Genomic DNA, 13,134 nt, shown 5'->3' with positions numbered 1-13,134 from the left:
GTTTGGGTTGGAAGGGACCTTAAAGACCATCCAGTTCCAAAATCCTGCCCTGGGCAGGGACACCTCCCACCAGCCCAGGTTGCTCCAAGCCCCGTCCAACCTGGCCTTGAACCCCTCCAGGGATGGGGCAGCCACAGCTTCTCTGGGCAACCTGGGCCGGGGGCTCACCACCCTCACAGCCAAGAATTTCTTCTCAGATCTCATCTAAATCTCCCCTCTTTCAGTTTGAGGACTTTACCCCGTGTCCTATCATCATATTCCCTGATCCAGAGTCCCTCCCCATCCTTCCTGTAGGCCCCCTTTAGGGACTGGAAGGGGCTCCAAGGTCGCCCCGGAGCCTTCTCTTCTCCAGGCAAAGAGATACCCGTGCAAAGTCCCTCTTACCATGCCGCTATTGCAAACCAGCACGACAGCGTTACAGCATTAACATTCCCAAACTGGTAAATGGACCTTAAAAGTGTACCTAAAAAGCAGAGGGAGAAGAAAAACTGATTTGGTTTCTTTTTTGTTTAGGCTGACAGCTAATTTTAAAGGGAGATTTGATGAGATCAGGCACCATCACGGAGCCAGAGTTTGCTTTCGATAAGGGCATTTCGGAAAGCTCTCGGTATAAAGATCCAGGATTTATCGCCCCAGCACTAAGACTCAAGTCCTCGCTTGCGCTAAGCGGCTGCATACCTGGAAAGGCAGGAAATCAGTAAGTAAAGCCCAGTAAATATTCTTATTTCCAGACTGGGATTGGGGGGGACGAAGGGATGGATTTGGGTATGGCCACAGGGAATAGTAACAGAGCCGCAAATAAAGCCATGAGCCTCTAAACCACAAATAAATTCCCTTCGCCCCAAAGCCTGTCTCAAAGCCGATGCACGGGTCTCACCATCACACCAAGGCGAGTCTGCCCAACTCCACGTCTATTTTTTTATTGCTGGGAAAAGCGCTTTTTATTGCCGGGAAAAGTAAGACAGAGGCTGCCCTGAGCTGGGAGACGTGGAACGACCTTCTCTTTAGCTTTACTTCTATTCTTCTCCAGCTGGAGGATCGTTTCATTTATGTTTCATGGTATAAAACACACGGTTTCGGATCTCAAGAACTAGCCGGCCTTAGTCCCCTGGGTGATGCCCACGGGCTTTTCCACCTTTTGCTCTTATTTCTTGAAGCAGCAGCACGTGCCTGCCCCAGATGTAGAGATTTAGTAGGAAAAAAACCCGAGACTTAGTCAGGGGTCTGAATAAAAGATGCCCATTCAGGGCTTGAGAAGGTGGGTGATGCCTGGCCGGTCCCTGCGGGGTAATTCGAGGAGGCAGTAGCATGTGTATGCTGTAATGGTCGTAATTAGGTTAAAAAATGACTTTATGGAGTGGGAGGATTGGGGCGGGCAGCATCGCCCGGGGAGCTGAGTGCTGCTCCAGGCAGGCGGCTTGAAGAGCCTCCGGGTCTCCTGGGTAAAGGTGTCTCAGCCCGTGGTATAATTTGAAACCAGTTACGGAACCCCTGGCCCCAAGCAGAAACGTGCCCTTCCCTCTCCCAGCACCAAAACTCCATCAAAACCTGCAGAAGAGGGAACACACTCCAGCTAAAAATCCCCCCAGATCTGTTTTTCTTCTCATCCTTCTATAGCTTCCCTGCCTGGAAGGAGGGATTTGGAGAGCGATGGGTTTTTTCCCTCTCTCTCTCTCTCTCAGTTGGCTGTCTCCCTGATAGGAAATCTAATTTTTTAATAAAAATAATGAAATAGTTAATGCTGGCAATGCTGGGGAAGATTTACAGCAGCTGTCTTAAAAGTCTCCAGCGTTTACACTCTTTCTATCTTAAAACAAAGTCCTGGAGATCCTCGCTGCAGGCTCCAGCTCCCAGCCACCTTCCCAAATCTTGCTGAAACCAGAATGTTTAAAGAAGACAAATCTTTCCAATTACTGCTCCTGCTGCCGGGCGAGTTCGATTCGAGGAGGTGTCGCCAAACCCTTCCGGCATCAGGCAGCCGCACCGCACAACACGATCCCCTGCCTGTTCATGGGGCACGCAAAGTGCCGCGGAAACGGCTGGCGATGCCCTTCTCGATGGCCGACCTCGGCATCTCCCCCGTCAGCTTCACTCCGGAGCTGATGTGGTCTCACTAAGAGGGGGGCGCTGATTCTGCTGGAGGCATTTTTCACGCCTGACAATTTATGAAACAAAAATCCTGCTCTTCTGCTGCTGAGAAAAGAAAGGAGAGGGCCTCGCTCGAAGGAGAAGCTGGGGATGGAAACGCAAGACCCCAACACGGGACCTTCTGTTCCGACATAGAATCACTGAATCATAAAAACATGGAAGCACAGAATCATATGTGACAGTGCGCTCCCCCTCCCCAGGCGCCAACCTGATCTTCATCTCCCGTTGCCCAAGCGACTTCCAACCATGGTGGTGACAATGGCTGCTTCTAGGCATGATGGCTTCATCCGGGGCACAACGTGGTTTCGAGGAGACAGATAACAACTCAGTAGCCAAGGGCTAACTGGAGCAATGCTGGTATTGTGGTCAACAGCCAAATATGACCAACACAGGTCAATCATCTCACCTCCATAAATAGTGAACAGCCCAAGGGCCCTTTGAGCTCTCCTGCACGGCAACGGGGTGCACGCCAGCATCTCCCCTTGAGCTGGGATGCCGCTCAAGGTTACTTCTTGAGATCTGGAGATGCCTTGCCGCAACAGATCCTCGGTAAGTGACTAATAGCACGCTAAACTTTGAAATCTTAGCTAAGTGACAAAAAGGAGGGATTGCGCATATGTAGCCCTTTAGACATAAGCCGTTAGAATCATAGAATCACAGAATTGCCCAGGTTGGAAGGGACCTTTCAGATCATCGAGTCCAACCATCAACATAACTCTGAAAAAACCCATCACTAAACCATAGACGAAACCAACCACCAAACCGTTGACCAAGTCTGCGACAAGGATTGGATCCAGCCGCACTGTGACTCCTAGAAAGCCAGGGGGTCCTTTCTGAACCTCGACTCAACGGGACGGTCTCCCTGACAGCTCTGTCTGACCCTGTAAATAACAGTAAATGCAGTAAATAACCAAGTGTGCCTTGCCTTCCCGAATCTTGTTAAAACACTGTCTCATTTACCATCAAACTTCGTTAAATCCCTGTTTTGTATCAATACATGTACTGCTGCTTCTCTCTCTGAGTGAAGTGCGTCAATCCATACGCGACATCATAGAATCATAGACTGGTTTGGGTTGGAAGGGACCATGAAAGGCCATCTAGTCCCACCTGCCTGCAATGAGCAGGGACATCTTCCACTAGATCAGGTTGCTCAGAGCCCCGTCTAACCTGACCTTCAACATTTCCAGGGATGGGGCACCTCCAATCTCTCGGGGCAACGTGGGCCAGTGTTTCACGTAAAAAATTTCTTCCTTATACCTAGTCTAACATGGGACCCTCTGCTCCATCACTGCCTTCCTCCATGACCTTTGCCAAGTCACTTGTCCTCCCTGGAGTAGCCCAGCACCTCCGAGCTGCCTGCCCGGTGCTGGCACGGGGACGGCTCCTGTCTGCAGCCACTGTGGGGGATGACCAGCCACTGGCCCCAAGCCCAGGGCCGTACCCAGACCCCACTGCCAACGGCAGCCACGGCCATGGGGCTGACCCCAGCGGCGCCACCTTGGCGTGTGGACACCCCTAGAGTGCTTCAGGAGATGCCCCTGGAGCGGAGATGGATAAGGCACTCAATGCCCAGTAATTACTGCCAACAGGAATGAATCAGTTTTCCATCCTTCCAGATTCTTTTCCTCGCAGCGTGTCCCACGGAAGCAACACTGAGTGCTGCTGCTTTTCCCTTGGGGTGACAGAAAGGAGCTGTGGAGTGAGGCGAGGACGTTGGGGACACATGGAAAGGTTTCTGTCAAGGGAACGGGCATGAAAAATGCCCATGATGGGTTTCCAAGCCCGTTTCTCCTTTGGACTTCAGCAGCTGCTGCCTCAGCCCCCGAAGAGCCCTTTGCCTTGGCCATTACGAAGGTGTAACACTCCAAAGGAGGTCCCTGAGCGCTAATAAAGGCGCTCATTTTCTCCAGCCCCTCGGACTGCCCACAAGACACAAACCAGCAACAGCGAAACATTTCTCTGCTTTAACTGAGAAGTTTCCACCTGGCGCTCGCCCACCGGGAACCCACACCGTTCGTTATCTCCTGCATGATTACGCACAAGCGCGCCGTAATGAAGGAGGGAAGATCTGCATCCCGCCTCGCTGAAATGCACCATCTTCAGGTGTATTTTGGTCCCCAGCGGCCACGGAGAGATGCCTTAACGATACATTTGGTGGTGAATTCCTCGCGTTGCTCTGAGCCGAAGCGTAACGACTGCGGCTCTGATTTCCACGGAGGAGTTTAATCAGAGCAAAGCCTCCAACAGCTCGTGTTCGCTTTCCTCAACTTGATTTATATCTCATTTGAGGGTGGATGCAAGAGCAGGGAGGAAAATGAGAGAGGCAATGAGGCAGGAGGGCTAGGACTGAAGGCACTGAGGCCAAGCTGGGGGAAAACATTATTCCTCTGGCTGCCTTTCCATATGCCTAATCAGGATTCGGGTCTAATGACGCAACGTCACATCTCATCCATCCACACCGCGACGACGAGCCACCGCTGGGCCTCGGGGAGGGTGATGCAGCCTGAGCCAGGAGCATCCCACCGCAGTTTGTAATAAATAACGCGACTATTGCTGTGTTACCTGACAGGATTCACGCTGATCTACGTAATGAAACACTCTCCTCTCGTCTCTTTTCATATCCTTGGAACGTTGAGAGCCTTTTGGCAAAAAGCATCCTTTCTCAGAGGGTTGGAAGGTACCCAACACATTAAGCGACGGCCACAGCTGAACCATAACCACAGAAGAGGAAGGCAGGGAAATTATCGGGGATGAAGTCCCTTCTGTGGCCAAAATTACAAGGATTATGGGCAACACACGAGAAGCAACGCTGAAAAAGCTGCCCTCATCCCCACCGATTTGAAGCAAAGCATAAAATTAGCTGTTAACGATGAAGATGACTCTCAAGGGGCATGGGTACATAGAAGTAACCTTTCATACGGACCCACTGGAGGACTCCTGGTGTGTAAATGAAATTTAGGACTTACCCTTTGCTCTTGGGTGGCCACAAAGGTCTGGAATCCAGGGGCCACCCCGAAGCCCAGCTCCTGGACGAAAGGCGGCTCAGACTGGCTGTGGATCTGGACTTTGACTCCGGCCTCGAACGTCGTCTCCTCTGGAAGAAGAAGGAGGGAGGTTAGCGGGCTGGGGTGGGTGGGATGGTGTCCACCAGCACGGGCACGTTTGTCCCTCCGTGGAAAATTATCTCCGGTCAATCCGTGCTGCTCAAAAGCAGGAGATAAACAGTTGGGAGTGCTCCAACCTGGACGATGAGATTTGTGGGCATCGAGGAAGGAACCCCAGCAGCAGCGATTGCCGTTGAGCAGAGCGCACCCGGGACTCAGCCCCAATCCCCCCATCGGGTCCAAGAGCATCTCCAGGCCCCTGGTCCTTACACCCTCCCTGTAACGCAGAGCTGCATGATCTCACCAGCTTGGTCTGTAGGTCCAAGCTACAGAAAACAGGAGGTGACACCTACTTTCTAGCTGCTATTTAGTTACAGCATTTTAAATACATTCCGGTATTACTAAAACAAACAAACTCCTCTTTCCCCCAAACAGAGACGTTTCTACTGTCCGTAAGGTGCCGAAAGCATGGGTGCGCCCTGCATCCACTGCCCCAACTGTGACACAGCTCGAGGCCACTTGTGAGACAACGTAAGCAATTAAATAACGAAAAAAGTGTTTTAAATTCAAAGGAGCTCAGGGTTTTGGCAGCTGAAGTGGCTCCAAGCTGGACAAAGGCGTTTGCAGCACATGGGCGCAGACACCGAGTTACGGGTGATGTGAGGTTTCCACATCCCAAATCTGTGCTGAATACCGAGTAACTCGAGGTCAGTCCCCCTCTTCCACCAGAAGCTAAAACCAACCCAAAAAAGACTTAAAAGAAGAATTAATGGGATGCAAATCAGAGCCGAGTACGATACGTGAGCACTTTGGGCTCCTCTATCACACAGGCATCTTCACCAGCTGGGGCGCGTAACCTCCCTCTCTTCAGCATTGCTGCCACGGTCTCACTTCCCAACAAACTAGAGGGAGCATATGGGACTACGGGGCGGGGGGCTCATTTGCAAAGGAAGTTCTTAACTACGCATAATTTGGCCGAAAAACTGAGTTACCCGCTAATATGAATCCACGCCTGCGGCCCGCAATGCCACCTCTACATCTAAAGAGCTTCTGCTGAACGACGAGTCACTCCTTTATTTTCTTTGCTTACTACGCCTTGATTTTCCTACTGCTTTATTCTGCGTTTCGTCTTTTTAGCAGCGCTGTATTCAATCCAAAGCCCTGGTAGAAACCCAGCACCAAGGAATCATGGCCGCAGAGCTGTTACACCAAGGGCCGTGCAAAGATTTGCAGCAGAAGACACCAGAGCATGGGGTGATACGGGCAGAGGAGAATAACTAGGGAGGAACAAGGTGATAGTGGAGGACATGAGGTTTACGGATGTCAGGAACCCACCACTTCGGAGGATGCAACTCTGCTGACTCACTTGGGCAGCAAAGGGATCAGCCGCCTTCTCCCGACAGGACTTTCTTGGACCCTGCTCACCTGGTAGCCCCCAAGACAAACGAAGCCTTGGATCTGCATGGATTTGTCAGGCTAAACGAGAGCATCCACGGTGCTCAGATCTATGTCCTTCACAGCTAACCGTCCTCTGAGGTTCAACACTCGGCCATGGCGCTGAACCTCAACACTGACCAAGATTTGGTCCAAGAAGGTTGGAACAGAGATCTCTGGAGACCTCTGGCCAGACACGCAGCCGTCACCTTCACCCCCTATTGAGCAAACAATCCCTCCTCGCCAACAACAAACCAAACCACACGTTTTCATTGAGCTTTTGGGAACAAACAACATTTAAGAAGCCCCACTCTGTCAGCGAGGCTGCTTTACGTGGTGGCTCGGTAAAAATTCATGCGCTGCACCCGCAGTGACGCGTCTACCAGCAGCATCTCCACATCTCAAGCATTCGATCTCGGCAGGCTTTGCAGACCACCCAGCTGGAGCAGGCTTTTAAAGCCCAGCTTTTCCATCTAAGGCACAGGAAAACAATTTGGAGAGAAACAGCATTTATTAAAGCACTCACCTCCCCAGGCCTCGCCTACTTCTGTGCAATTCTGGGATGGTGGCGAGCTCTCTCCATGCGCTTGGTCGGGGCTCAGCTCCAACCAGTTGGGAGTGGGACTTTTAATCAGTCAGAAGGTGTACTGGTCTGCAAGGCTCACTCTTGAACACACCCTCCCATCGACCGATGCCTCCGGTGCCCGCGCTAATCTGCCTGTCTGGGCATTGTCTCGGCGACGCTCCACGCAAGCTAATTATTTAGTTTTGCCTCCTTGCGACAAAAGTGCTTTTGGTATGTAAATAATGCCAAGATTTCGGGCAGGGAGCATTGCTATTGCATGGGGTGGCACATGGCGGATGCGGAGCTTGAGCGCGTCTCCTCTGAATCCCACGTTGGTGGGATACGGGCACAGAGACTATGAGTTTATTTGGGCTTTTCCCTACGCTGGACGCCCCCAGGGCGCGATGGCATTGACCATCCTTGCTCTCGGCCTCCACTTCTGCTCCGGACCCGATGACCATGACCCAAATCACTCCCCACCACCTTCCCACGATGGGGGGCATTGCGAGCAACACGACCCTATTACTGGGACCCACCGTGACAAAAACCTGCCTTGCCCAGCCATACTTGGGCCCCCTTGCTCCAAGAGGTGTCAGACGGGCGTTGACATGTCCAGGCTCTCTCGTTGTCTGCTCAAGCCCTGCATCTGTCCACCCACGGGGGTCTCACTTGAGGGTCTCCTCCCTCCCAACACCTCCCCACCACTGACTCTCCCAAACACCCCAGCGCTGAGGTCAAGCCAGCTTTCCCCAAAACTTTCGGCAATGCAGGCTGTCCCCATCCAACCTCATCGCTGCTCAACAGCACCCCAGCAGCCCCGGGCTCCACAGACAATTCGGCACACAGGGGTGCCCCATGGGCCAACGCACACCCGAACGGGTTCAAACCCTCTCCCGAACACCCACCAACTCCTCCAATTTCAATCCCGATCCTGTTTATTCCCACGTGACGCCCACTCCTACCAATCCCACCCGGCTCCATCGCTTTCCCTGGTGTTGATCCCCTTCCAACACTTCAGAAGAGATACCATATGCTTCCTTCAGTAATTACCTGACAAGCTGGAGGAGAGAGCTTCTATTTAGTGTAACTTGTTGGGCAACGGGAACCGTTTTGTCGAAACATGTTCCATCTGAAATTATTCTGCCCATTTCTGCACCTGCCCCGGGTCTGTTCAGCTCTGACTTAATTCCCCTTATTTCCTATGACCGGGCGCTGGGCCCGGCTCCGTCTGCGGGTAAAACCCTGCCCACCCGTATCAAGCAGACACGATACAGTCTGCAGGGATCCATAAGGGACTTAAAAGCAGCGGGGTCTGTAATTTGAAGTAGAAAATCCTGGCATGTAGCCAGCGGTAATCACGGGCGGGAAGGGGGAAGGCGTCTTCTATGCCGCAGAAGAAACTTTGGTTTTCAGACACACCAGTAATTAATTTTCATCATCGATAATAACAAGAGCAGCAAAATAAACAGTGGAGGTTTTTTTTTCTCCGAAAAGCTGCCAAAAGCCAGGCGGCGTTCATTGTCTTTCCTGCAAGAAACACCTGCGAGGACGAAAACTATAAACACGAAACTGGCCTTGAAAAACAGTCGCTTCTCCTCAAAATTCATTTCCCGCAAAATAGCTGTTTTCCGCCAAGAGAGAAAAATTAAAAGCCCGGCTACAAAACCCCTTTGATGGAATATGCTCGGACCGGTCCTCACTAACTCCATCTTAAATGTTTCCAAGCTCCGCGCTGGAGCCGAGAAACATTAGTGTGGGTTAAACATTTCCTCCAAGTGTAAGGAAAAGGTCTCGGAGGACCGGACCCAGAAGCTCGAGACCACCCGGTTTTGGGTGCATTTCGCTTATTAAAATGAATGTCCCTGAGCAGAACAAACCCCAAAAGGCCCTGTGGTCTCCGGGACAGTCACCCTGAGCCTGGTGAGGTGCAAGCAGGGGTGAGAACATCCACAGAGACACGGCCCGGCCATGGGTTTGCCAGTTTTTGCAGTTTTAGCATCCTTTTGAATGGCTTCTTCTAGCAGTACCTCCTGGAAGCGCGGGGCTGAGCCCCGGTCCAGGTGGTCACCGCTGTTCCGTTAAGCCTTTGTCTTGTAATCAGCCATCAAGGGAGCAAAAAGTAACCCCGAAACCCCTTTGAATTGGCTCAAAACCCAGCAAAACTTGAAGAAATACATTCCAGTGGCTGGGGGTTTGGTTCGTACCTTTTGGTTTTTAAACTAGTTTCGCGATGTTGCCCAAGCCCAGACCTTCATTCCGTCCCCAATCCCACTTTCCAGAGGGCGGCGCCTGTAAATACGTTTCTTAGCGCATCCCAGGTCGAGAACAGAGCAAAAACTCCTTGACGGTTGCATTTTTTGAACACGTGAAGGTACATTACGGTACACGGGACAGTGTTTCCAAACAAATCCTGAGCTGCTCTTTTCACTCAAGGATTAGAGTAGCGTTAATTAAATTGGGGATTAATCCAGCATGTGCTGCAAGCTGGCTGCAGCGTATTATTTGTTGCAGATTGCACCGCTTTCTATTTCTGGCGTTGGCTTGCCATGACTTCGTCGGGGCTTTCTGCTTAGAGCATCGCTCGAAAAGCTTAATAAAGCTCCGGCTGACTGTACGCCGGGGTGCGGGCTACGAAGTTCATCCCCGTGAATATGCAAGAAGCTGCAATTAAAACAAGAAATGCTGCCAAAGGCACGGAGCTACCCTTCTCCCCCTGCCTCATTATGTCCAACCTGATCCACTTCTCTCTGGCAATTAACATCTGAAGCTGTGCTCAGCATTAATTTATTGGGAATTGAAGACACTGCCCGAGTCACGGGTCGTTCCTAGCTGGAGCCGTCACCTGCCAGCTCTGCCGGAGGCACCGGCAGCTCCGTGGGAGACGCTCGTGCTCAGAGGCAACCAAAACAGATCCCACACGGCCCCATCTGAGAAAAGTAGACGGTATTTTCTCAGCTGGCTCACTTTATGACTGTATTAGAAATAAACCTGAAGGTTTATTTTGGGTAATAAGCCTTCTCCCGCGCTCTGCAGAAGTGAGCATAGAGCTGGGAGGTTTGGTTTCTCCCCAGACACTCGTCGTCCTTTGCCTCAGTTTGCCCATCTGTAAAATGGGAGCGCTGTTGGTACTGAATTCATTGGGCTGGAAGGGTCACCCACGTGTCTTCTACGCTCTGCAAAGCGCAGTTCGACAGCGCGGCGTATCACCGGGGCCCAAAGACATGGGGGACAGGGATCTCATGGGGACAGGGCTACGGGCAGCACCAAGCACAACACCTGGAAGGACGCACAGACGTTCGTGCCGTGAAGGGTACGTTGAGACCACGGTTCCTTGTCCTCCTCAGGGAGGAAGGCTCCCCAGGAGCAGGGGGGTCGCCGCAGCAGCACAGACGTGCCCAGAAGACGCTGTGAGACGTCGAAGTTCATCTCTAGTTTTTACAGCATCCTTTGCTCAGTATCGCCATGGAAATGACGCGCATCGGAGCAAACGCTTCTCCACCTCCCGTGTCGGCCCCCGGGGTGGGTTGGCAGATCCGGCACCGGGGTCGAGCACCCCGAGTTGCTCTGGGTGTGCAAAACAACATGGCCACGGCCCCATTCACACCACCCCAGTGAGCCCCAAAATCCCTCCTGCATCCCTGCTGCAGGGATCCCATTTAGCTCAGCAGCAGGTGGGACCTGGCTGCGTGTCCTCACATCAGCCCCGGGGTCTGCACCCGCAGCTCGGCACCTCCTGAGCACGGCAAGCTCATCACACCAGTGGGGCAGCCAGGACCCGCAGCAACCCAGAGGATGTGCCTTGTGGTCCCAGGCTCGGGGAAGTCAATCGCCGCTTCAACCAGGCTGTATCTGTGCAGAAAGCTTAAACAAATGCCTAACCTTCACATTTTTCACAGGCAAAAATTCATAGACGAAAAAAACCACCCCAAATCGCCATGGAAACATAACTGTAAGAAAGCAGGACCGGCAAGCCTACCCTGAAAAAACCCCAGAATTCTAAAGAAACCAGTTTAACGCCCGCGAAACCAGTTTCGCTCCCCTGCGCGCGCTCTCATCTCTATGGAAGCGTCATGTTTCGCTTCACTTAAAGTTGCTTGGTAACAGGATTAAGCGAAGGCGAAATAAAAGTATTCACGGCAGGGTTCGGGGAGGTTTGAGAGCGCCCGTTTGACAGGCGACAGAGGTGACGCAACTTTCCCCACTAAAAAAAAAAACCCCTCGCTCCAAATTTGCCCCGTGTATTTCGTTGTTGCGGGCCGTGCTTCGGCTGCTGTTTTGGGAGCAATCAGGGATGACGAATTTCCCCACGGATGAAAATGAGATGTCAAAGCACCGGCACTGGCAGCGGCTGGGGAAAAGACCGTGCGTCCCGCTCGGATGCGGCAGGAGCGAGAGTCCCAGCGGGGCTGTGCGGAGCCCGCGTGAGCCCAGCCTGGCTGCTCACCTGCCTTTAAGAGGGACAAATTAAATGTAGAGAAGCCCCCGTGCAAGGGTGGCCGGGGGAGTGGGGAGCCTGTCGTGGTCTCGTCCGTCTGGCCAGGCTTCGGAGAGGTCCGGCTGCTGCTGGGTGTGTGGTAGGGCCAGCGCCGGCCCAAGGGAACGGGGATACGTTGATGCTGGAGAAGACAAAAATGTCCCCCAAAGCGGCTGGAGAAGAGTCCCTCTTTCGGAAGAGGGGAAAAGCTCACTAACTGCTTTCCAGGAGGTGGACGTTGCATTTAGGGTGGGGGTGATAGGACAGAAAGTTTTATTATCTACAGGTTACGGCCCTAAAGTCTCCTGGATGGAGACCACCCAGCCCTCTATTCTTAAGGACAGGTCCCTCAACCTTGTCCCCTTTGGCTGGGAGCCCAAAAGGCAGGACATCACCTCCAAGGCTCTTCCCCTTTGGAGCACACCAAGGCATGCTGGTTTTTCTCTCCAACGTGCTCTGCTTGCCACGGTCCGTGCTGGGGTCTCGTGGATGCTGCAGTGACACCCCCGGGGCCCCCGCTGCTGCTGGAGGACTCGCTGCTGACAGCACCAAGACAAGCTCCAGGCAAGCCCGGTGCCCAGCTCTGGACACCAAAATCTATTTTCAGGCTCCTCCTTTCACCAAAGGAGCAGGAGTGATTCATCCTATCCCAGGGAGATGTCTACAGCAGGATGAGTCACGGCCAAGGTGTTGCAACTTCCCTCCACCGAGCCAAAGCAACTCCTTAATCTCCGTAAGGAGCTACGACTGGATCCGATAAGCACAACCGAGCCCCAACGGCAAATTCAGGCATTCCCTTTTCAAAGCTGAGGAATCCGTAAAGGTAACCAGCTTCTCTCTCTAGAAACCCTTCCCCGTTGGCGATGAAATCAAACCTTGCTGCTTCAAAGCGCTGCTGACAACCTGCAACAGGGACTTCATGTTCCCTTGGTCCCTTGGAATAATCAGTGTTGGGATGAAACGGGGCGAAAAAGGATCATTTCCTGGTGGACCAACTCCTCTCTCACAGAGGTGGGAAGTGATCTGAGACACCACAACAATCACCCAGGAGCTGGACAACCCAGGTAGATGTGGCTCCAGCACGTCAATGATGATCTCAAGGCTACAGGAGGCTTCGATGGTGACGGAGAGCAGACGAAGAGCGGCAGAGAAGCACCGTGTGACAAGTTTCCCTATAGCAAGTCATCAGGTATTTCGTGTGCGAGGTTAAAGATTCATTCTGGGAACACAAAACCAAAAGCACCTGAACGAGCTACCAGCATGAAAGGCCACCAGCTTGTGTTAAAGGCAAGTGAGGTAGTGATGTTAGTTACAGAGGTAAATCAATTCTTCCTCTTAATTTCTTGGGATACGGTCAGAGTTATTTCAGAGGGTTTTTTTTCCCCCCTTTTTCTTTTATTTTTAATGAA

At 52.4% G+C, this 13,134-nt stretch overlaps 1 protein-coding gene across 4 annotated transcripts in view; it reads right to left on the bottom strand.

The window, feature by feature from the left end:
• LOC141732765 (acid-sensing ion channel 2) overlaps positions 1–13,134 on the bottom strand; it is a 531,626-nt gene that overhangs the window by 19,353 nt on the left and 499,139 nt on the right. For all 4 annotated transcript variants that reach the window (XR_012584162.1, XR_012584163.1, XM_074562113.1 and 1 more), the window contains exon 3: positions 5,115–5,242. Coding sequence is in view for 2 of the 4 variants with exons in the window: in XM_074562113.1 (XP_074418214.1) it covers positions 5,115–5,242 (128 nt within the window). In the remaining 2 variants the exon portion in view is untranslated. The remainder of the gene's footprint in view (positions 1–5,114; positions 5,243–13,134) is intronic.

This window comes from Larus michahellis, chromosome 18 (assembly GCF_964199755.1).
Source record: "Larus michahellis chromosome 18, bLarMic1.1, whole genome shotgun sequence".
Taxonomy (NCBI): domain Eukaryota; kingdom Metazoa; phylum Chordata; class Aves; order Charadriiformes; family Laridae; genus Larus; species Larus michahellis.
The sequence above is the reverse complement of the archived record's forward strand: the minus strand, read 5'-3'. Positions and strand labels throughout refer to the sequence as shown.